This window comes from Rhea americana, unplaced genomic scaffold (assembly GCF_003343005.1).
Source record: "Rhea americana isolate MKP2758 unplaced genomic scaffold, rheAme1 scaffold_231, whole genome shotgun sequence".
In the NCBI taxonomy this organism is placed as follows: domain Eukaryota; kingdom Metazoa; phylum Chordata; class Aves; order Rheiformes; family Rheidae; genus Rhea; species Rhea americana.
In genome coordinates, this window is record NW_028186348.1 from 552,198 (window position 1) to 574,942 (window position 22,745).

A 22,745-nucleotide genomic window follows, 5' to 3' on the forward strand; every position below is an offset into this window, starting at 1 on the left:
CAAACCAAAGAAAATGTCTGGCAAGACTAAAGACAAATAAATTGATTTTGGTTATTTATGCTGTAATATAGACATGCTAGATAAGTAGAAAAGATAGACTAAAAAGATTTAAAAGGGAGCAGAAATAACTGCTACGTGCTTTTAAAGGGGAACTAAGAGCGTATGTGGAAGAAAATTAACCATAAATGTTATCTTAAAGGAGAGGACCTGTTCCTCTCTTTTACACATGGCAGTTAAGTCTAAAATTTGTTATGTTGCTATTGTTTCATGAAATGATAGAACATCTGCTCAGTCACAAGACACCAGTAAAACGCAGCTTTATGCCTAAAGCAGTATGTCAGTCCCTAACAAAAAATGTATATAATGGACTAAGAACAAAGGATCATTGTCCTTTTCAGTTGTAGTCATTTCTGACCTAATAATGGTCTAGAAAGGAGTTTTTTTTTTCTTTTTGCATAAAATGAATGGAAGGATTGAGTCATTTCTGACTCTTTTCAAGATCAGGCTCTCCGCATTATTTGTGCATAAGCTGGCAAAATGTGAATCTCTGTGAATCATATTTATGTCGCTAGAGTACTTTTTAAAAGACAACTGTTTGTCAGTACCTTTAGAAAAGATTAGCTTAGCTTACAGTTCCTTAATGTAGCATATAATAAAACATTTTCTGATCTCTGTGGAAACACCAGCCAGTAAGATACATGTGCTCACATGACAAGTGGACTGGAGTCAGATTTTACCTCACAGCTGTTTTTTCAGAGAAGAAGAGCATTCACACAGAGATCCATCATACAGAATACTAATTAACAAATCCCTCAGGAAACAGTTATTATATGGAATTTCTCTCTGAATATTCTAAGCACACAACTTCAAATGGCTTTATTCTAAAAGTGTATTCTCTTAGACTTCCATTGCTGTGTTCATTGACCTGAAAAGCCTGAAACTCTGGTGCAAAATATAATTTTAAAACCCATTTTCTGATAAAATGAGCTCATTATTCTATAGCTTGGAGTTGTCCCCTCAGATATACAGACATATATGACCCTTCAGAAAATAGACTAATCAAGAAAGTTGATTAAAATTGGCACTTTTATCAAATAGTTCTCATGGAGCTAAACAGTTATTATTTAATTAATATGTGGGAGTATTCATCTGGAACCTTCCTTCATAAAGAATTATGAGAATAAATTTTACCTTCTAACACATCTTTGGTGAGAGATCCAGAGACAAACTTTGTGTTAGACTCACAGGAGGAAGCTCAGGGACTGTATGTCCCATATTCTTTGAAGTCAATGTACAGAGAAGGTCCAGTGCAGCCTAGGTCTAAATGACTGCACAGCCCTAGGACTCTGCTTTGGGATGGGGAATGCATGTGAGACATCATCTAGTATTGATGGGAGAGAAGGACAACAACCGTTCTCATATGACTCCTTCCTTCTCTGTAAAACCATACTTCAACAGAACATTTTTTTTAATATAACTTAAACTTGGAATCTTTGCTGGAATAAAATACATATAATCATATCTGACTCAGAGCTGAATAGGAATATGTGAGGTTTACCTTATAGAAGAATCAGAAACAAATACTAATGCTATTCCACAGGAAGACCGTGTACTTTTCAAAAAACCTTTAGAGGGTTATGAACCTAATCCAAAGCCCATTACAGTTGTTGGGAAAATTCCTGATTTGCCTCTACTTTGGATTGGGTCCTACAAATCTTACTGATCTATATAACCTTTTTTATGATCAGAAAAAACCTGTCTTTTCAAATATAGCAAAGACTTAATTTTTAACCTATTAAAACTCTAGTACTCTGTTCCGTGAAAGTAACAATATAAACTACAGTGCCTTCGTTGAAATATGTTCCACTTCAACCAAACATCAGTTCTCAGCATCAAGGCACTGCACTCCCAGGCTGGAATGGCTGTGCAGCAGTGGCTGGATTGTGTTATGCATTAGCAGACAGAGGCTGCAAAATCAGGCTTAAGACTGTTCTTTAAAACATAATATAAATGCTATTACTGACTCCAGTCTCTTGATTGCCACTGTTAAATATGGGGAAAGGACTGTGATTTCTCCCCACACAAGCCTTCAGGGAAGCTGAAATTTGTCTCTCTTCCACCTCATTAAGAAAGTTTTGGGCTTTTGTGTCTTCAGCTAGGAGAATTGTTCAGGCTGTTTGGCAGATCATTGCCATCACTGAAGAGGCCTTGAACCTTCATATGAAATCCAGCTCCTGTTGGAAACTTCTCTGTCCTGTAACAGCAAAGCATTAAGGACTTCCTTTGTCCGCAGTTTTCTTCTGGACTTAATGGAGTTTAATAAAAAGGATATTGCATCCCTAAAAGAGTATGATTTCCAGGACCAAATAATGTCTTTCATTGTTCTTCTTCTAAAGCGACACCACCCTGATCCATCCTGATGCAGTCTGTATTACTTCAGTGCAGTCTCATGCCTTCGAGAGAGCCTTCTGTGATCCCATGATTCTATGAAAAGAGACAGAGAAACACTAGCGCGTGCTTTGCTGTCTCACTAAAATGTAGCTCTCACTAAAGTCATGTGGCAGTGGCCAAGGTACAAGCGTTCCTTTCAAATCTAAAGTAGAGAAGGAAACTATAGTCACGATGCAGTGGTAACAGAGTTAGCCTTCTCAACAGGGCTGTATTGTGTGGGTGGAGTTCTTCACTAATGTGATTATACAACTTCACTTTCTGGAATGAGCTTATTTATAGCTAAATCAATATCCATGGGTAAGGTTGGGTTGTGCTTCATCGTTCTAGACAACAGATACAAGAGTCTTTGCTGGAAAAAAAAAAGTGTTTGGGAAATGGAGAACAAGGTGAAAAAGGCTGGTAGATCGCCTGTGTAATTTAGCATACCTCTCTACTGGCAAGCCAAGAATTACCTGGGTAGACCTTTAACAATATGGGTAAGAGATGCAGATCTGGGCTATTATTAATCTCCGTTTTATAAGGAAGGCTCTTAGAATCCAGAAGTCTGTGAAATGCTGCAATTCACCATGTTTAAAAGCTGAGCTTGCTTCTTGGTCCTTTTCCAAGAAAGTGGTGCACATTTTGTTCAACTATTTGCTTGTTTTGATCAGAGGTCAGGATTGAGCCATGAGTGCTGAATAAAATCAAATTTTTGAAAAGAATGATAACCTTAGCAGGCAATAAACATTTCTACTTTGACTGGCAAACAATCATTAAAGGCCTTTATTAGATTTTGCATCTGTTATGTTCACCACTTAGTCATTTCTTTTCATTCTAAAGGATTATAACTAAGAATGAAGGAGTCTTCTATAATATGGCCAAGACGCAATAAATCTGTGAAAGAACTGAGTTATCTTTCCTCCTCATAGGCGATTTTTTCCAGTTGTTTAACAAAATGTTGTTTTGTATTGCCATGGCATCAGGCCTGAGAATATTCTCAGGCCATATGCCTGAGAATAGTGAGGCTCACCGTTAAGCAACTTGTCTATAAAAAACAGTCATACAGTAACAATTAGACAGTATTTAATGCTCTTCCACACTAGAGTCCATGTTCTCTCCTCTCACTTACTGATCTTCCAACTGCAGTATGGAGTTATTTGTGCTTTCAGAATGAGCAAACTGATCAGTTAAAGGGTAAAAAAAAATTCTGAGTTCTCCCATTTAGAAGTTGGTATATGTTGTTCAACAGAGAAGGATCTCCTGGCAACAGAGAAGTCATCCAGGCATTTCTCATCCCCCTAGTGGAGGATGGCAGCTCACAGTATCTGAAGAAGAACGAGAGCTTCCCACTACAGAGAAATAGCTGCCTTCATAGCTTCTCATCAGTTTAACCCAGTTAATACAGTTACATTGGCCTGTGTTCCCATTCCTCCCTTGGCTCCCAGCCTACCTCCTTGTTGATTTAGAAACTATCTGAATCGTCAAAGTAGCTGCAGTCCAAAATACATTTCCCTCAATGCCAAAAATAATTAGTCTTTTGGGATAAAGCAGATCAGAAAGCATGAAATGAATCTGCAGTATTTTGGGGGAAGATACTTGTGGTGAAGCCTCTTGGACAGATGCAGAATCTGACAAACTTTGAGAAGCATTACAAAGCCTTTCCAGTTGGTTAAAATATTTTCACATAACCAGAATAACCGGTCCTAATACCAGCAGAACTAACACAAACAAGGTTTTTGGAACTCCAGAAAGGAGACAAACAAGCTGTCCTTCTAAACAGTGTTCATCTGTGTTGTATAGTTTAGTTTCAGCTGAAATAAATAGGACAAGGAAGTGCTGAAAAATACAAGAATGGGTCTTTCCACCTTCTCTAATACACTAAAGCATCCTTTGTAGTAGCAAGAACAAATACAGCATGTTGAGGCCAAGGAATATGGAACACTTAAATTCTGGCTTTGGTATCAGGGAATGTTTAAGTGTTCCACAACGATGGCACAGGTTCAACAGGAGAGCTACCATCTAGCTCAGTGGGTAGGTTCTCCTCTCAGATGTGGGAGACAAGTTCAACTTCCTTCCCTGAATGACTTTCTTTGACTACTGCCTTATCACAAAATGTATTAGTTTAAAACAATTATTTCATTTCTTCCCAGATAGCACTGTTGTTGCTGCTGCTTCCTAAATAGGCTGGATTTAGTGTGACAGAAAATGAAATGGTGTTTTTCATTTTTTGGAACCATCTGTGACCTGAAGAGTCATTTGTTCCTACAGCACTAGTAACAGGCAACAGTTAATCATGACAGAGGGAATTAGAGTATCTAAAGATCAAAACGATTTGTTTTGGGAGTAAATACATTATTGTAACAGGTGTCACCAAGTATGATACATTTAGGTTACTTTTAGAAATAACCTTCTTCTTATTCTGTAGTCAGTCCAGAAATGTATTTCAAGCGAAATCTGATAAACAGCTTGCAGTTCGTAAAGGCATCTTTTAAATGCTAGCATCTTAAAAATCTTATTAAAGGGGTGAGGCATCGAAGTGACCAAGCCCGTATGAGAAATAGCAAATATACTCAATTCTTCAAAGGTTGTCAAGGCTTGTTATTGTTTTCAAATGTAAATAACCCAAAACTAATACTTAGACATCTGGTAGATTATAACATCATTAACCAATGATCTCCAGTCTATGGCTTGCAAGAGGACCAGCTGCAGGACCAGAGATAGCTATGATGACATTGGAAGATAGAATATGTGGTGTTTTCAATTACAAGTTTGATGATCATTGGTGGTGGTGAATTTTTAACAGTGTAGACTTTTGTTCCAAAATATTTGTGAGTCATGTCCAGAAACAATCCCCACTTCCAGCAGTGGTTCTCAAAAGAACAGGAATGTGAAAGTGATTGTTACTTTATAAACCCAGGATGGCTGTCAGAGGTAGAGATTGTGTAAATACACTGACTGTTGTTGGATTTTTCTTCTTCCCTTCTAGCTGGATGCTGAGAAGGCAAAATTAAAACTTGAAAGGTGGGCTTCCCGAGACACTGGCAGTGGGGGTGGAAGAAGTGAAGAGATGGAGTCGAGCGGGGATTGTGATGATGAGGATGGCTGTCACGGATCTGGTGATAGAATTCACTCAGCAGGTAAATGCAGTTTTATAGACACATGTAGAGCTTATAAAGTCTTAAGTGTCACTATCAGGTGGACATTGCTAAGACTTGCACTGCTTGAAGTACTATCAAAATTCTGTGAAATTCAAAGGATTCAAATCTTAATCTGTGAAGAGCTTCGAAGGATATAGACAGTTACCCAATATAGTTTAGCACTTGACATGCAGATAAAGGACTTAAATTTAGACTGTATAATATCTGCAAAGAAATCTAGATCACAGAAATATTGGAAGAGCCTTCCTAAATTATATAGGCTCTTCAAATAGACAATTAATGTCCTTGTGAACTGTGCTAAGTATTAATGTAAATGCTGGTTACATAACGATGCTAAAGGATGATCCAAACAGAGTATACTCTGAACGTATACTTCTGAAAGTATATATTCTTGGAAAAGTACTATATAGAGAGATAATAGAGAGATTTCTAATAGAGAGATACTGGATAAAGGTGATCCTGATTTAAAAATTCTGATAGAATCTGAATCTGGGTATTCTGAAGTATCTATTTATAAAATTGCTTGACTGATGTGTCATCAAGTGAAGAATTAGCATCAGAACCTAACCTAACTTCCACCAAAATGCCAGCAATTTGATAGATAAGTAAATAATTTCAGATTTAACTATTTTAGTAGGAAGTAAGATATTTTCTTCCAAAAAGTTGACATTAATGATTTGTCATATTTGGAAGTTCTGATTCATTTCAGCCCATCAAAATGTAACCACATTAATTACTAAGTGTGTGTCTGGATGTTTGTGTGAATATACTTTTTTTTGGATGTGCAAGTATTTAAAATACGGGCATATTAGCAACATGAAAAGGGAGAAATGCACTAGTGGATATTTTTGTTGAAAAATAATGCTCATTAGGATGGCTTAAAACCTATTTAGGTAATTCTTAAACTGCTGCATGTGTTCAGCTGAGATAAACAAGTGCATCTTCCTTTTTGTTTTCCCACTAAGTGGACATTGGGAAAATGCCCCCCATATTCAGGCAGCATTTGCAGGCAAGCTTTGATTAGGCTATATTCAAGACTTCAGTTGTTCCTTTGTAAATAGCTGTTCAGGAAAACTGAGCTTTAACATTTATTTTGAATATGCAAAATACTAATTTTAGCTTACAGTATTGGTTTATAAATGTCTGAAACAATTTGCATTTATGAACTATAGAATCAAGAAACCTGAGGTGTTATCACAGAGACTTAAAAAAAAACTATTTTAAATTATTTAAATAACTTAGCACATTTTTGAAAAAAATAGTAAATTACAGCTAACAAATCAAGCAGAGATTTGCAGTCTGCTCAACAGTGTTTTTGAATGGAAGTGAAGAAATTTGATACAATGTTCTTTGAAAACTATTTGCTTAACATTTTTTCTATTGTTTGTTGTATTATACACATAAGCAATGAAAAGACTTCTAGGCGTTTTGGGCCCTGGAGATATGTGAATGCAAATACTTTTCAGTTATATGTTTTCCTCTCAGTGTGACATAATACAAACAAAATGCAGGTGCTGACTACTCTTCAGTGAACAATTAAACTATTAATATACTGTTTTGGGGAGGATATGTATGCAAGCGTGCACAATGGCCAATTTCAGATGTTCAAAAAGAAAAACCTGAGAGCTTTCAAGACTAGACTTACAGTTGGCCTTAATAATGGTAAATAAAGGAACTACTTACAGGGGCTTTTTTTTTTTTTCCTTTTTTGCAGTCTGCTTAAATAAAACATTTTATGCTGATATCATCCTGGATTTAAAAGAATTATGTTTTCATAACTAGCTGTTTCTGTAGTTTAATAGGCTTTATATGCAACTTAAAAAGTACTTACAATTAATTCTAGAAAATGATATTGATTCATAACAGTAAGAATAAGTATTTCATCTTGTGACAATTGTAATGCTGTTTCATAATTAGCTTTAAAATACTGTACTGTGTGCAAGCCACTAGCAGTAAATCTGTTTTGCATATCTGGAGGCAATTAAGAGATAAAAATGGGGTAATTTCATTGTAGAACTTCTTTGTTTTAATAGAATGTTAAACAAATAAGCATCAACTTAGTTGAATTTCCTGTTGCTGCATGTCTGTAAGATGGTGTTTCTTAATCGTACAGCCCATGAATTTTTATAGTTTGGAAAGTTAAAACCCCTCAAGTGCAACTGACCATCGTTTTGTGGAAAGGGAATATGACAACACTGACTAACGTTTGCTTGCTTGAAGTACACAGTGAATTGAGACATGAATTGAAGCTAAGAGCTAAATCCCAAATAAAAGCCTGATCTGAAACTCTGTAAAGTTGGTGGGGATATTCTTCCTTACTACAGCAGGTTTGGATGAGATGTAAATGGTAGCTTTAAAATGCCACCAATCTCACCAGTGAATGTTGTTGCCTGCAGTTGTATGGTAGGAAAAAAGGAGTAGAAACCCTTTCAGAACATAGCATTCATGTTTTTAGCAATAGATCCATGGAAAAGAGAACAAAAAAGAAAAAGATTTAAGTCTGAACCTCTAAAATACTGATTTTAGAATCTAGTGGAAAGTATAATACATCTATCATCTATTTGAAACATATACAAAAGTGAGATTTACATTTTATGTCTTCGCAGTCCTGCTTTGTGCGCCACAAAATACTCATATTACTTTTGAATAGTTTCTGCAAACCTACTGAATACTCATTCCTTCCTCCTGCCCCAAATTGCCTTTTCTTCAACCATGAATTGCCAAAATACAGGAGTTTCACCAGTATCTATGTTTCCATCTTCAAAACTTTTCTGTTTAGAACCATTAAAAGATCCCTCTTGACCGGGTGTGTTGCCGTCTCCCCAGTGTGCTTTTCTCGAACTGTTAACAGAGAGCCTGGCTGCTAGGTTTTACACTTCAGAGTCTACCAGGCTGATTAACATAGGAGTAGTTCTGTGCTCGTATCGTCCAGTTAGGCCCAACTTGTGCATCCTTCTCCTGCCCACCTCTGCCTTTTTTTTTTTTTTTTTTTTTTTTTTTTTTTTTTTTTTTTTTTTTTTTTTTTTTTTTTTTTTTTTTTTTTTTTAGCTCATTTATCAATGTGTATTAAAATCTCACCGCTTTTCTTTGTCACCTTCTAACCATTGAGAATCTTTGTTGCATATCAGTTGATCATTCTTTTTAATCTCTTCAGTTAAGATACGTGACTGTATTATTTAGATTTTTTTTTGTTTATCTTTGTTGCAAATAAGTCTTTCCTTCCCAAGTCCATTATTAGCTAAAAAGATTACTGCTTACTCTTTTAATCATAATCTGCTTAATTATACATTCTGTATCATGTGTGTTTATCCAAATGATTTCATACAAATGAGATAAACTAATTTTCAGGAAACTGGCAGTTCTCTTAAGAAAATGATATGTTGGAAGATACTTTAAAATGTCATATTTTTTTCAAGTCTTAGTAGTTACAAGTATCCCTTCCTGGGAAAATCCGTGGAAACAATACTGTTCCTCAAGTAGATCCATGTGTTATTTGTTGGCAAGTATCAACTTTTTAATGATAACATCTGTTAATCAACTTCGAACACAGCTTTGTTAGGAGAGAATTAAGAAGAGGAGAGCAAGCCATATAAATCTTGAACATGGATGGGAAAGTTCCTCTGTGTTTGTTTCAGTCCTGCAGGTTTCTAGGCGTAAGTGTAAAGCAGCATCTCAGTCTGAACCTTGCTTAGCACTGTGTGACCACATCAACATATTCTCATATGAATTTCAATCACAAGAAGAGTCCACTGATTTCAGTGCCCATTATTCAGCTCTTACTGGACTGTGAAGGGTGATGGTGGTGTGGAGGTGAGCACGGATTACTTAGCACCTTGCCGGACTGAGCCACAGGAATATTTATTAGGAGAGGGATCAGCATCTTGCAGCTCATGGGAAGGCAGAACAGTGAGATTCACACTGTGTCCTTGCCTCTCCTCCGTTTCGAGAAAAGGAAGAGAGATTTCCAGTCTGTTCAGGGAGAAGTGGACATTGTCAGTGCAGTGTATTTTCCTATTCCCAGCTGTGCCGCACAGCTGTATGGTGGGATGAGGCCTCACCCAGGCAGTGACTGCCAACATGTAAAAAATGCTGTGGACTGTTCTGCTTTGCTCCTGGGCAAGCCCAACACAAGCAGTAGATCTCTTTTCAGGGCAATCAGCACTTGGTTATCTGTTAAGCGGAGTTTTGAGGTAATGTTTGGACCATAGACAGGGACCTGGTTCAAGCGCAACGCTAAAGTCACCTATGTACAGCTCTGAGCTGTGTGCAGGTTCTGCAGCATTATGTTGAGCAAAGCTCATGTTGATGCCACCTCTTTGCATTGGTTTATATGCACAATTATCGGCAGTGTGGATGGGAAGGACACAGGTATGGCTCAAATAGTATGTATCACTCTCCATTGTATGAAGCAGTAAGCTAATCACATACCCAGTGTAAGACAGGCAAACTAATTCAAGCTTTTATCCAGAAGATCACAAAATAATACGAAATCACATGGAATGTAGAAAGTGCTGAACTACAGCTGTCCTCATGTTGGGAAACAGTTCAGGTTAAGGAAAATGTATATTTTGGCCTGTCCTTGGGCCCATGCTCCTCTGAACAGAACAGGCAAAGCCAAAATATATCTACGAATTGCAGTCTTTGCGTCAGAATCCCTCCTCCCTGGTAATAATCTATATATGGGTCAAAAAACTGAGCTCTCAGGGTGTGTTAACTCCATCGCTTCTGACATGCCTTGACACCTGAGATCGCTGGGAAAGAGATGTGATTTATACTTGTCCCCTGAGTGGCTGCGTGCTCTGCGCAGAGCCGGGCTTCTGCCGGGTTCCTGTTCCGGCAGCAGTGGGTTTGCCTGCAAGAAAAGGGGAGATCCCTAAGCAGTGCAGACCCTTAGCCATGGCAAGTTTTCAGGAACATGCTAAAACAGTATCTGACAGATCAGGCATTCAATAAACAGACACGTCCTGTGACATCTCCAGCAGAATTTGAGCACAGCTAGAAGGTGTCAAGTGTGCTTTATTACCGTGATTTTTGCCAAACCCCAATAACAGTTTACGTCTGTACTTTTTTTCTTCCTAATTCCTATTAGTATTATGAAGCTCGCTCCCTTTAATAAGTATTCTCAGATTTTATACATCTCTCTCAGTGGTATATCTTGCTTATTGTCTCATTTCAGTGCCCGAGTGCAAACTTATAACAGATTTACTTTATTACAGCATGCAGCCAACATAATTCCAACCTTTGGTTTTCTTCATGGCTATTAAGACAACCCGCAGTATCAAAGAGGTTATGCTGGCTGTAGGTTTCTTTTTCAGGTCACATGAGCAGTTTTATCCAGAATGTTTTTTTTAAGTGCAGATTTCCTATTCACTTCATGTCTTCTGCCTGACATATATCTGCTCTCAACAGCTGTCAAAGGTTAATGTATTTTTCTCATTGTTCATGAATGTTCTCATTATCAATTTTCCTTTTTGACTATCAATATTCTTTTATCCTTTTATTATGTTCTCATCCTCCTGGCTTCTCTGTCTTTTCTAAGCATCAGTATTACTGTATGAGCTGTCATTTTCATCATAGTTCATTTCCATTCCCCATGTTATGGGATGCACTTACACTTGTGTTTATCTTAATATGTAATTGTGCAGCTGCTGATTTTGTAATTATTAGTACAAAACATCAATATTCTGAGATCATAATATCTGCTGGCAGTCAGCCACGCTCATCAAGTTCCCATTGCCACGTGTCTTCACTTTCCTCCTAGATGATCCTAGCTCTCAGAAATACTGCATTTTCTTGGTCTTCTGTCTTCCTGCCTAGCGAGTCCCCTCCATCACACCTCCTCCCAGCCCCACTGCCTTGCTTAGCTATTCTCCTACATCCTTTGTTGCACAAAAGGCATTTTATTTCCTGCTCCGTTTTTAGAGAGCCTATAAATTCCTTTATTGCTGTCGTATTGAAAATGCCGCTTTCTATCCACAAAACATACAGGAATAATTTAAGCTATTACATAAGATTTATTAAAAAAATAGTTTCAAAGCTTTATTTTTATCATTTCAAATGGTAGATAGAGATGAACCTCTGTCTATGGCAGCATAAGCAAATCTTGTCAGAGGGCCTTCAGTATCTGCGGGGAAAAGGGGGTGGTAGTTCCACAGTGAAAAGTTTCTGATTTAGAGTTCTCTTTTACGGATACGATTTGGGAAGTGGCATAGGAGCAAAGAAAAGCAAAGAAATTTAAACGATCAAGTTGAAAAGTAAATTACAGATTTTGATAAATGCAGATTGAATTTGGTAGGGCCTGATACTGACAGGAGTTTCTTTGGAATAGTGCTGGTGTCACACTGTTACCTTATGGCACACTTTTTTAAGCATTTCTTTTGTGACAGTGGCATCTCTTGCAGCTTCTGTTCTGTGCAGATGGGACTAAAAGGCAGCTGAAAAGGGGTTAGGAAGAGAGGGGATTTGAAAAAGAAAAAAAAAGGAGAAATGATTTTCCCCCTCCTTATCCCAGATCTTTGTTAGATCTATTTTATAATCTACTGACATAGAGATAAGGTATTATGTGCCATTATAGTGTCCTTCATTAGACAGTATAATTTAGACTGGAATGCATATGAAAAGAAAACGATAATCATTCTTAATCTTGCCTCAACCTCAGCATTTACATGGCAGTTTGAAGTGTTGGAAAAAGAAATGAATGGGATTTCAGTAACTTCACATTTTCACTGCTAGATCTGAGAAGTGTTCCCTTGTACCACGAGCTGTCCTGCTTGGATCCTTGCAAGACAGGAGTTTCTGCCAAGTTGTATAAATGACTTTCTGCATGATCAGATAAGCATGTCCCCTCTAGGAATTTCTTCCTAATGCTAATACCAGGTAGAGGAATGACAGACTTAGCAGTACTTCCATAATTCTGTGAACAATTTTGGTGCCATCTTTGTTCAAAGAGATAAAAAGGTTATTTGGGAAATGTAATTTTAGAATCTCACCAGAGAAACAGAATTTGCGGCAAATTTGTGATCACTGTAGCAGTGTTTAGGCAAAATTAAGAGTAGTTACTTAGAGCATAAAGCCTTCCAATGTGATGATCCATGCGGAGAAATTAAACTTCGAAGAGATCAAGATGAAGACGTTTAGGTCTTACCTGTTTGGAACAGCCCAGCATAAGCAGGCATCAGAGGCTGCCTTGTAGCTCACTGAAGAGTAATGTACTTTTACGAGCTTTCTATTAAAAATATTACAAGTCTTCACTTACTATAGCAGAACAAATTTCACTAACTTTGTCAGCAACATTTTATCTAGTTACTTTCCACAGGAACAACTGTATGTGTGTAGATATTTTTGAGATGTGTTTTGGAAACAACCCTAAACTGAAAACTCAGTGATCTGATTTTTCATTGAATTCCCAGTCACAAGCATTTCTCACGTTTTTGAATAAAATGAACTTGTTCCATTTTTAAACAAAAGTACCACAGAGCTGGATGGGCCCAGACAGCAATGATGGAGACAGACTGCAAGGGAGTATGTTTGAAAAGAGGCAACTTGGAATGTGATGGCTGAAATAGGAGCAAGACAAGCTTCCCAGAAATCTTACCTTACTAAATGCATGAAGCAGAACATATTTTCTGCTTCAAATCAAGAGCAGTCTGCAGGTAGTTACTTTGACCCTATGCTTATAATACCTGCTTCTGTGGAAGTCATTTGCAAATATAAGACTGGTTTAGAGGCCAGGCTAAATGGAGAGCAGGAACTATCCTCCTCAAGTAATTCTCCCGAGCTGAGTGTGATTTAGATCCTTCTGACAAGAAATTCACTTAAGAACTGTAATATCTCAATCCTGCCAAGTAGTGATAGAATAAATATGAAGGTTAAGGCAATTTGCCCCTAAAATGCCATAAAGCCAAAATTAATTAAGGAGTTAACAATGAAGGGTCCTTCAAATCACTTCAAAATACATAACTCATATAATTTAATGGAAGCTCAGTTCAAAATGCTAATGGCATTATGCTATACATTAAAAAAAACAATCCGGAAAGCCTAAGGAAAACATTCTTTGCTTGCGAGTTACGCCTTCATCCCATACAAGGAAATACTTAGCTGATCACAGCTAAGCTGTCAGGAGAGATTAGCGCCCGCTCCACGTGCAGCTCCGTGCCGCGTGGCGCCTGTGCAAACCTTTCCTCCTCTTTTTGCAACCCTTGTCTGCTCGACACTGGAAGGAGCTTGCTAGCAAGTAAGTAGAAAGAGAATGAGGGACTAAAGACAGTGAACAGCTGTGCCACCGAGACCCCACTCCCGGTTTTGATGCATTTGTCATGCTCTAGACTACTTTGTCGTATGGTTTTGGTAATATCCAGAACTCTAACTGTGAGAAGGAACATGTTTGCACGTGAGGATGTCTGGAATTAAAAACCCCAACTTTCCAAGGAAGGAGAATGGCAAAAGCAAATCTAGGACTTTATTTATTCCAAAGGTAAATTATTGCAGGTTAAATCATGGAAAGGTTATGAGTTACTGTAGCCTTTAAGTCTCTAAGAAAGCCTCTGTTATCTTCCTTTGCTTGTAACAAGGGAAAGGCAGACAGAGTGGCTGTTCAGCAATGGGAATAGAACTGAAATTCACTGACAAACAAAAACGCAGTTTCTCTTTCTCCCTGCCAACACCTTCCGTTGTTTTATTATTCATGAAGAAAGCCTAAGAGGTTGCTGTTCTTTTAAAGAAGGAAAGGAATTGCTTTGGTCTGCTCTTCTGCTTTTCCTACTTCCTTTGAGCCCGTGTTTCTTGAGGTAGGGGATTATCTTTGTTTTGAGGGGGAAAATGCATCCGATATGCATTCTGAGGTTCCCTCTTCCTTGACTGTCCATTTTAAGGTATAATAATACTCCTTAAAAGTGTACTGCTATGTCTGAAGTCAACATACATGCCGTCAGAATGTACCAATAGAGAAATGTAGAATCGAAATATCCCAATAATATCCCAAAAGAAAGCACAATTTAGTTTTGCAGTAGTAGAGAGCAGAGTACAAATGCACTGTGCTTTCTATTCTAATTACTACTAGAAGAAAATAACTTAAAGCTGAAGTACGTGACATATCAACAGCATCATGAATTTATAGGATTAGGTCTGGGTGACTTGAGATCAAGGTACTTATGATAACTTAAACCAGCTGAAGATCTTGCACATAGTAAGATAACTTCCTTGCAAGGAGTTCAAAGATTAGGGACATTACTCCTCAACAGGTGATTCTTGCATCTGATTTATCCCACGATGTCTCTTGTCTGCTGAGTTTTAAGAATATTTATTTCTGTGCTTCTATCCTGAAAGCAACTCGGTAATGTTTTCCTGAAGTTTAACACTCTTCAGGACAGTTGACACCTTTCAGAGCTGTTTTAGGGTGCTGTGCAGATTCAAGGAGACTATCTTGCCATTAGTTAGTCTCAGGCTCAGGAACTGAATATAACTGGCAGAACAATGGAGTTAGAAAAATAATTGTTTTTATATGACGTCCTGAAGGGTGCAGCATGCATCTGTGCAAACAGGATTAAGTCTCCAAATTACGGATCACTAAAGGCCTTAAACATTGTTGTCAGTGATGGAAACACCAGCTTGATGTGGAATCCTATAGCACCTCTTCTAATGTCATTGCTAGTCTAGTTTCCTCCATTTGCCTCAATTAATTGTCCCTCCTGTATATTCCTATAAGAGGTTTTACTTTTTCTGAATTGCAATTCTATTCCTAGTTCAGGTCCCTGGATATCACAATCAGAAAATGTTTTCTGTCCTTGTCTTCCTGTCTTTTAGGATTCAGACTGTTTTTCTAACATTCTTTAGGCTGTCTTTAATCAGTCTCTCAAACCCCCTATTATGTCTGTTTTCTGAACACTGAATAGTTTATCAAGTCAAATTTGAAATATTTCCAAAATAAAATACTGTAAGCAACCAATCAGACTTCGAATTAGATTAAGTAATATCCTGAAATTAAGAGAAGTCTTTCTTATATTTGTATCTATTGAAGTATCCTTTGTCACGTGAGGGTTTGTTCATCTTCAAAATGTACAGTTCCATCAAGTTTTGCAAATTTGTTGCAAATTATCTTGCTTCATTTCAGCAAGATGTAAATCCTTTTCCTGTTTTAATGCTTTCAGAGAAAATGCATTCTTCTTAATCTAGATGTGGTTTTCACAAGCAAGCCTACCTTGCACAGGCAAGGTGCTTAGGTAGCATTCCCCAGAAAGGGGTGAGGTTTAGTTGTCTGTTGTGGTTACAAGGAATACAATTAGCATTTTTAAAGAGGTGAAACCAAAAGTTGTAATATTCTTGTGAAAAAAAAGCTACTTTTGAGTAAGCAGTAAGAATGATTTCAGTATGCAGGTTGTAAGCTCTTACTTGAAGTCTAGGTGAAGCATGAGCGCTTAACAGTGATGATGTGAACAGCATACAAGGGTAATAATCAGTCCTTCATTTCGTTCAATTTTGTTGTAAAACTCATTAAACAGTCTCAAAAGTCCAGTTTTGGCCACTGAATTGTTATCCACACTTAGCAGCTCGTTCAGAAAGGTAAGCAGAATTTGGTAAGTGTCGGGATTGAAAAATCCATTGAGTCACTAGCAGCTATCAGTGAAATCAATTGATGAAGGGGGTGAGATCCCACATTGAGTGTGCCCAAGGTTTATCCGTTTTTTGCTTAGAGAATATCAGAAATTCTCAGCTTTGCAAACTCGATGCCTTTATCTCAAATTAAAGAGATTAAAGAGAATTTGCCATTGCTGTATTGAAACTGCCAAGTAATAAGTCATCATCTGATATTTATAGCTCAAAATTAAGACTAGTGACTCAGACACACTGCTGACCATTTAGCAGTGAACTCCTAATAATCCAGTCTGAAGCAGTAGGGAAAGGAATAGCTTTCTGATGTAAAGTCAGACAAGTAATTTCCTATTTAAAATTTGATTAGATAAGATCTTTTGAACATGTGCTTGTAAAGGAATAGCCTGTTTAAATATGTATACTGCTGCAGCACATGCTGCACGCTGTTACAACTAAAGTCAGCACAAAGAACATTTTCGCTAACCTGAACGTGCTGGGGGGAGGCATAACGCCCAGGGCTAAACTGTATCAGGATAGATCTCTTACACAATGGAAGGATTAGAGCTGATGGGGAAAATGCAGTTTTCATCCTGTCAAAAAAACCACAAAGCTTTTTGTATTGAAGAAGTGTCTTTTTCCAAAATAGAAACATTTGATACTAAACGCAATTAGAAGAATATTATTTTGAGAGGATATTTTTGTAAGGCGTGTTTGTTTGTTTTTTTAAATAAAAAGGGGAGAATATAGGTTCAAACTGGTATATTTTGCTGCCTGGGGAAAAACTCATAGTATGTAAAGCCATCTAATAAGCTTGGTATTTCCAGTCAGAGAGATTATCTTGATTTAAAAGCAATATATTTTAGAATTCAGGAAAAAGAATAAAATCAAAAAAAGGAGGGGAGAGGCGCTGGCCTAATTTTGACCCGGTAGGCGTCAGTGGGAATTTCTCTGTTGACTTAATGAGATAACAATTTGAGCGAAGAAATAAGGGGTTGTTTCTGTTACCTTCATCCATGCTGAGCAGGAATTTATCCTATGGTAGGGATGTTTGCATCTAAGAGGTTGCCTGCAAGCTTATTGCTCAGGATGGATTGCAATGATGGGCCCTGACCTATCCCAAAATACAGAAAATGACCTTTTTCAGTTAAGTAATTATGAAAGAGTATTTTAGTAAATTATGTTTTTATCATATCCTGATCTATATAATTCACTGAGCTGATGGCAGCCTTTCAGAATTCGCTGTTCATCATAAAGCATGCTGTCAAAACTGACTCACTGTCCCATCCCAAATTAAACTATGGAATCCCATTACAATGGGGTAGTACTGCTGTAGACAAAATGGAACATTTTTATCATTCATCATAAAGAGTACACATGTAATAGTCCTGGGAATTGAAATGTTCATATTACGATTACACATTAAAAAAAATATATATTTTTGAAAGTGACTGACTACTCAGATTCATTAGAAGTAGCTTTTCTCTCTTCATGGACCTCTTCATTTTTTATTAAGATGTCAGATAATATATTGTATGGAGCCTAGAGTTTAAAAAACATACTTAACATATTCTAGGCTGTCTGGTAAGTATCTGCTGGATTTGAATTAATTCCACAGGAGCTAGATGTGAGGAATTTTCCCTTTCAGTTGCTCGCCTTGCCCAAAGGATAGGTTTTCTGTTGTGCTGCTCTTTCCCTGGCTGATACAGTAAGGTGTTCGTTAGGTCTCTCCTGTGGGTTGAAGACAGGGAGTCTGCTGCCTACTGCAGCTTTCTCCAGCAGCATCAGAGTGGATTTGCCACAGTCCCTGAGGGTTTCATTACAGCTCTCCGAGTTAGGAACAGCCGGCACGAGAACAGGCTAGCTTCTGCTGGGATTTCGCTCTTCCTCAGCTGAGGAAAAACTTGAGTGAGCACAAGCAAGGGCTCCTCATGAGTATAGCAGTGCTTAAGACCACCTTCAGTTCATACGTGGCAGCTTTTCTTAACAGCTGTGGTGCAGTTCTTTGAGGAGCAAGGTAGCAAGCTTTACGTGTTTTTCCCATCTGACCAGGATGTCTGTGGCAATGCTCTGAAAGAAGCCCGGATGTTTCAAAGGAGTTGTGCATCGAAGAATCTCGCTCTTGCTCTCTCTCTCGCACACACATGTGCGCGCACACACATGTGTGCGCACACACACACACACACACACACCGCTAGAAACACTCACTAGAGCATGTTCTGGCCCTGTGGCCTCCTGAATGTGCAGCTCTGGGAGCTTTCACAAAACATGAATGTTTCCTACTCTGTTCCTCTTGTATCCAGAGGGGATTCCCACTCTTGTGTGAGGTCCTCTGAAAAGGGGCATGTTGCTTCCTCTTCTCTAGGCAGTGTTGCTGGGACTCAGAGGAATATTGCTGAGTCGTGAAAGGTGAGAGTATTCCTCCCTTAGCTCACGAGACTCCTGGTGTCAGTAGGTGCTGGGTGGCACTGCTTGCAGTCGTCTCTCGGGTAGCGGGCAGCCCTCGCCATCTGCAGTGCCATGCCCGAGAGCAAATGGTGGTAAGAGCTGCAAGAGGGGAGGAGGACAGGGGGAGGAAAGAGACACCTTGAGAAAGGAACACGTGTGGAAATGAATGTTGCTGGAGAAATATGCAGAATTTCCTGCCTGGTATAGGTTGAGCAAAATCAGTTAAGTGGCCTGGATTTTGATGTTGCCTTGCAGTTGCTGCTACTGGTTTGCATGTCTGTCGGGTGGCAGTGACTTAGTGTGAAACAGTTCTGCTTGCAGTGAATCTATTGGATATACAGGTCTGCCCAGTTGAGCAGAAAAGTGCTGACAGTCGCCAGACTGTTTTTAGGCTTTTACTCACTTGACATAAACTCTACATGGATATCATGAACTGGGAAGAGCTTAATCAAAAAAACACTTTAATCATATTCAGAGGTCCTGTGACATCGCAACAGATCCTTGACAGCTTGTCAGTAAATGAAAAAGATGCATGACACTAATGGGGACACAACTGTGGTTCAGTATCATACCCGAATGCATCACCAGGAAATGCCCAGTGGGAATCTCCCCATTAATCCCCCCAAAATGAGTCATCAGTGTCCATCCATGAGAGTAAAAAAATCACAATCCTTTTGATTTAATGCAGAAGAGTAGGTACTGTCAGCTAAACTTCCTACTTTAAAATCAGTTTGCATATTCTTTGTCAAGAAAATTTGCATAATCTCTGTCACAACACAAATTGAAAGTGTTGTATCAAAGAAGATTTGAAATGAATTTTTTAAATGTAGATAAATCATATACTTTTTCTGAAAACTGTATGAAAATATATTGCAAACTATAAAGAGGTCTACTCTCTAGAAGAACAAATATGCAAGCACAGAAAATATTTTTCTGTATTTATAAACACACTGAAAAGCCATCAATCTACAAAATACATCAAAAGAAGGTTTTGTAAGAAGTAAGGAAATAAGGAAATTATAAATTCCTAGAGTGACAATTTTCTTCCACAGATTATGCAAACATTGCATATGCTTCAAGTAAAGTTGTATTCTATTAAAAATGTGATTTAAGATAAAATGGATGTAGCATTTGAATAGCAATTTAGAATTTATATTATTCTTACCTTATAAAATGATATTGAAAAACTGAATTGAACTAACACAAGGGTATTCAACATGCATGAAATTTCTATTTAGTCTGTAAAATGCAGAACAGATAGATAGTAGCCATTTCCCTGTACTGTAATTACTGTGTCACCATTTGTAAAGCATTTATGTAAAGTACAGTACTTCTGACTATGTGCAAAGTATCTGCATCTTGTTAAAAATCAAATCATTGATTTCAAATCGTGTCCTTGTGATGATATTTTACATAATAAAACACAGTCTCATACTTTTTTTGTGTTTCTTTCAGTTAGGCTTAGGTGTTATACAAACTGCTGTAACATTGTAGTTTCTAAAGAACAGCAGACTACTAAAAATGGAATTTTACTTTATTTACTCCCTCATGTTATAAAGAAGGCTTGCAAACTAGAACGTGTGTGTTTTTAGTTAAGGGCTCTTCCTGCTTTTTTGCGGGTACGTGCATTGATTTGTGTGGAGATTACTTTTATGCGTTTGCTACATTTCCCTGGAAGAGGAGATTAGTGTTAATCTTTGCAATGATACCTTCTCCAGACTGGTCACAACTGTTTGAAGCTAGATAAATACTAACAAAATTGGAAGGTAAATCATCAAAATGTAAATTCTTTCTTAGTGAGCACTCAGGTTCTCTCCTCATTTTATTCATGCGTCTCACGTCTCTCCTTGCTTTGGGTGATTTGGGATGCGCTCATGCATTAGCTTCCAGGACAGAAGGCTTTCCCCTTTTCAGAGCAGCCTCTTGCCCTTGCAGGAGCAGGCCACGTGTTCGGCGCCCTGCTGGAGGCGCGAGGCGAACCTCCCGGGGGACGTCGGGCAGCAGCTCGCGCGCGGCTCTGCCAGCCAGCGTGCTTGCAAGGGCAAGAGGTAGGTCCGGAGAGGAGCAGTCGGCAGGGGCAGGGGCTGGGGCAGCTCTGCATGCACCGCCTTGGGAAAGCAGCTGTGAGCTTGTGCTCTGGTCCTCTGCAGTCACGTTAGTGTGGCGTTAGTGAGCCTGAACTCACTACGCTGGCCCTCAGCAAGGCTTAACAGCGCCAGCACAGCCGTATTAAGCCCCCGTACTGTGTGTCTGAGGCAGTGTGGAGCATGGCAGAGTAAGCTCACGGCGCCTGCAGCAGGGTGGGCAGGTACCTTTGGTTTGCAAAATAAGCAGATGTGTAATCTGTTTTCTCCTGGGGTCTGGTACAATTCACTGATATAATAAATGGGTTATGTAGAGACTGCATTAATACTGCTATCTTCAAATGTAAGGCTTTTGTTCTTGGAAGGTGTTAAGATACTACAAGCTTAAGGAGATATGTCCTGAAAAGAATTTAGAGAAAATTGCTCAGTGTTAATGATTTAAAATGCCCATCCTCCAGTGCATGACTGCTGAACTCTCGGACAGTGTGTGGTAATGTAATACTTGGTGAATCAGTGGGAAGCTCACACCTTTTTCTTGAGAGCACCTTTATGATATTCTGGTTTAACTACTTCATTAAACTAAGGTAATGCATATGTGTTATTCAGAGCTAAAGAAAACTAATTGCCGTAGCTTATAGATCTACTCGATCTGAGTATTAAGTATTATCTTAATTGCATACGTTTTTATGAAAAAGTAAACAACATGTTGAAATTAAACGACTACAGGTCACAATACACTGCACCAAAAAGAGAAATTTTGTTTGGGTTGTTTCCTACCATATTTATTAGACTCAGAGACTATAATTGATGAGAACAAATGTATAATTTCAAAATGGACAACAGGAATTATTTCCTAGAAACCCTAATTGTGGATATAAATGAATAAAGCCTCTACATTAGAATCAGTTAGATAGTTTTAACATTATACAGATGGAAAAACAGCTGGCTATATGGCTGTGGTCTATTTTACTGCTTGATCTAAGAGCTTGCAGTAGTGTTAGGAATATATCCTGGGAAATGCAGAGAAGCATTTGGTAAGGGGTTTTGGGGGGCCTTCAGTTTAGACAATTTCTTGAGAAATGCAACAACGACAAAATGATTTGATCTGTTGGCTTCAGTGTGGGCTAGAACCAGATGTGTGTGCATGTGTGGATTAATTATATTTTGAATATTGTCTCCAACTATCAAGGCTTTAAGATAGATGAGGGTTTATACTTCTGTTTAATTAAATAAACCAACTCTGAGCTGACTAAAAAGTGTTTCAGATTAGCTCCTCAGAGAAGCTGTAGGTATTAAACACCTAAGGCATTTTTTAATTCCACAACGCAGTTCTCATTCAGCATTGAAATGGTCCCCAAACACTTTTACAGAGGGTTTGTACTTTCTCCAACAGCAGCCAACTGTGGAGCCCCTAAATGCATTCTCCCTTTCCAAACAACGTTCTCCTTCACGTATCAACCAATAAGAGGTCTGTGGAGAAGTCCCATGGACATTGTTTCTCACAGTTTCTCATGGATATTGGTGAGAAGTACAAATAATAAGAAAAAACTCTGCCCTAAGTGTCTTTCTTTTTCAAGCAAATTCTTCCCTTTATTATATTCTGTCAAAAAAATTCTGGATCATTAATATGCCAAGATTTTATTGTAGCTCCACAGGATCTGTCATCTTAGTTAACATCAGTTAAGTACCTGCCTTCAGTGTTTCATCTTTCTTTTGAATGTGTATTAAAAAATCACACAAGTTTGGAATAAAATAGTACATTAGCAAAAAAATTAATTGCTGTATATAATGAAGAACTCGCATTGCTCTTGTATGCTCTATTAAAATAAAATTATCTCCAACTTTATGTAATATTTATTTTAAAATTTAAAACAGATCATCTTTGAAGATGAGCAGACATGGCCCCTTGCCAAAAGAACAATCAGATTTTCTACTGCAGAATATATAGAAAATCATAACAAATGTAATTACCTGCTACCACTGCTAAAGGCCCTTCATATTTTAGCACTCTTGAGATTTAACAGATTGTATCACATCTTTC

General features: G+C 38.1%; 1 protein-coding gene across 1 annotated transcript in view; it reads left to right on the forward strand.

Annotated features, from left to right (window-relative positions):
* LOC146595241 (glypican-5-like) overlaps positions 1-22,745 on the forward strand; it is a 366,200-nt gene that overhangs the window by 267,580 nt on the left and 75,875 nt on the right. The window contains exon 9 of the mRNA XM_085306113.1: positions 5,417-5,567. Coding sequence (XP_085162239.1) covers positions 5,417-5,567 — 151 coding nt within the window. The remainder of the gene's footprint in view (positions 1-5,416; positions 5,568-22,745) is intronic.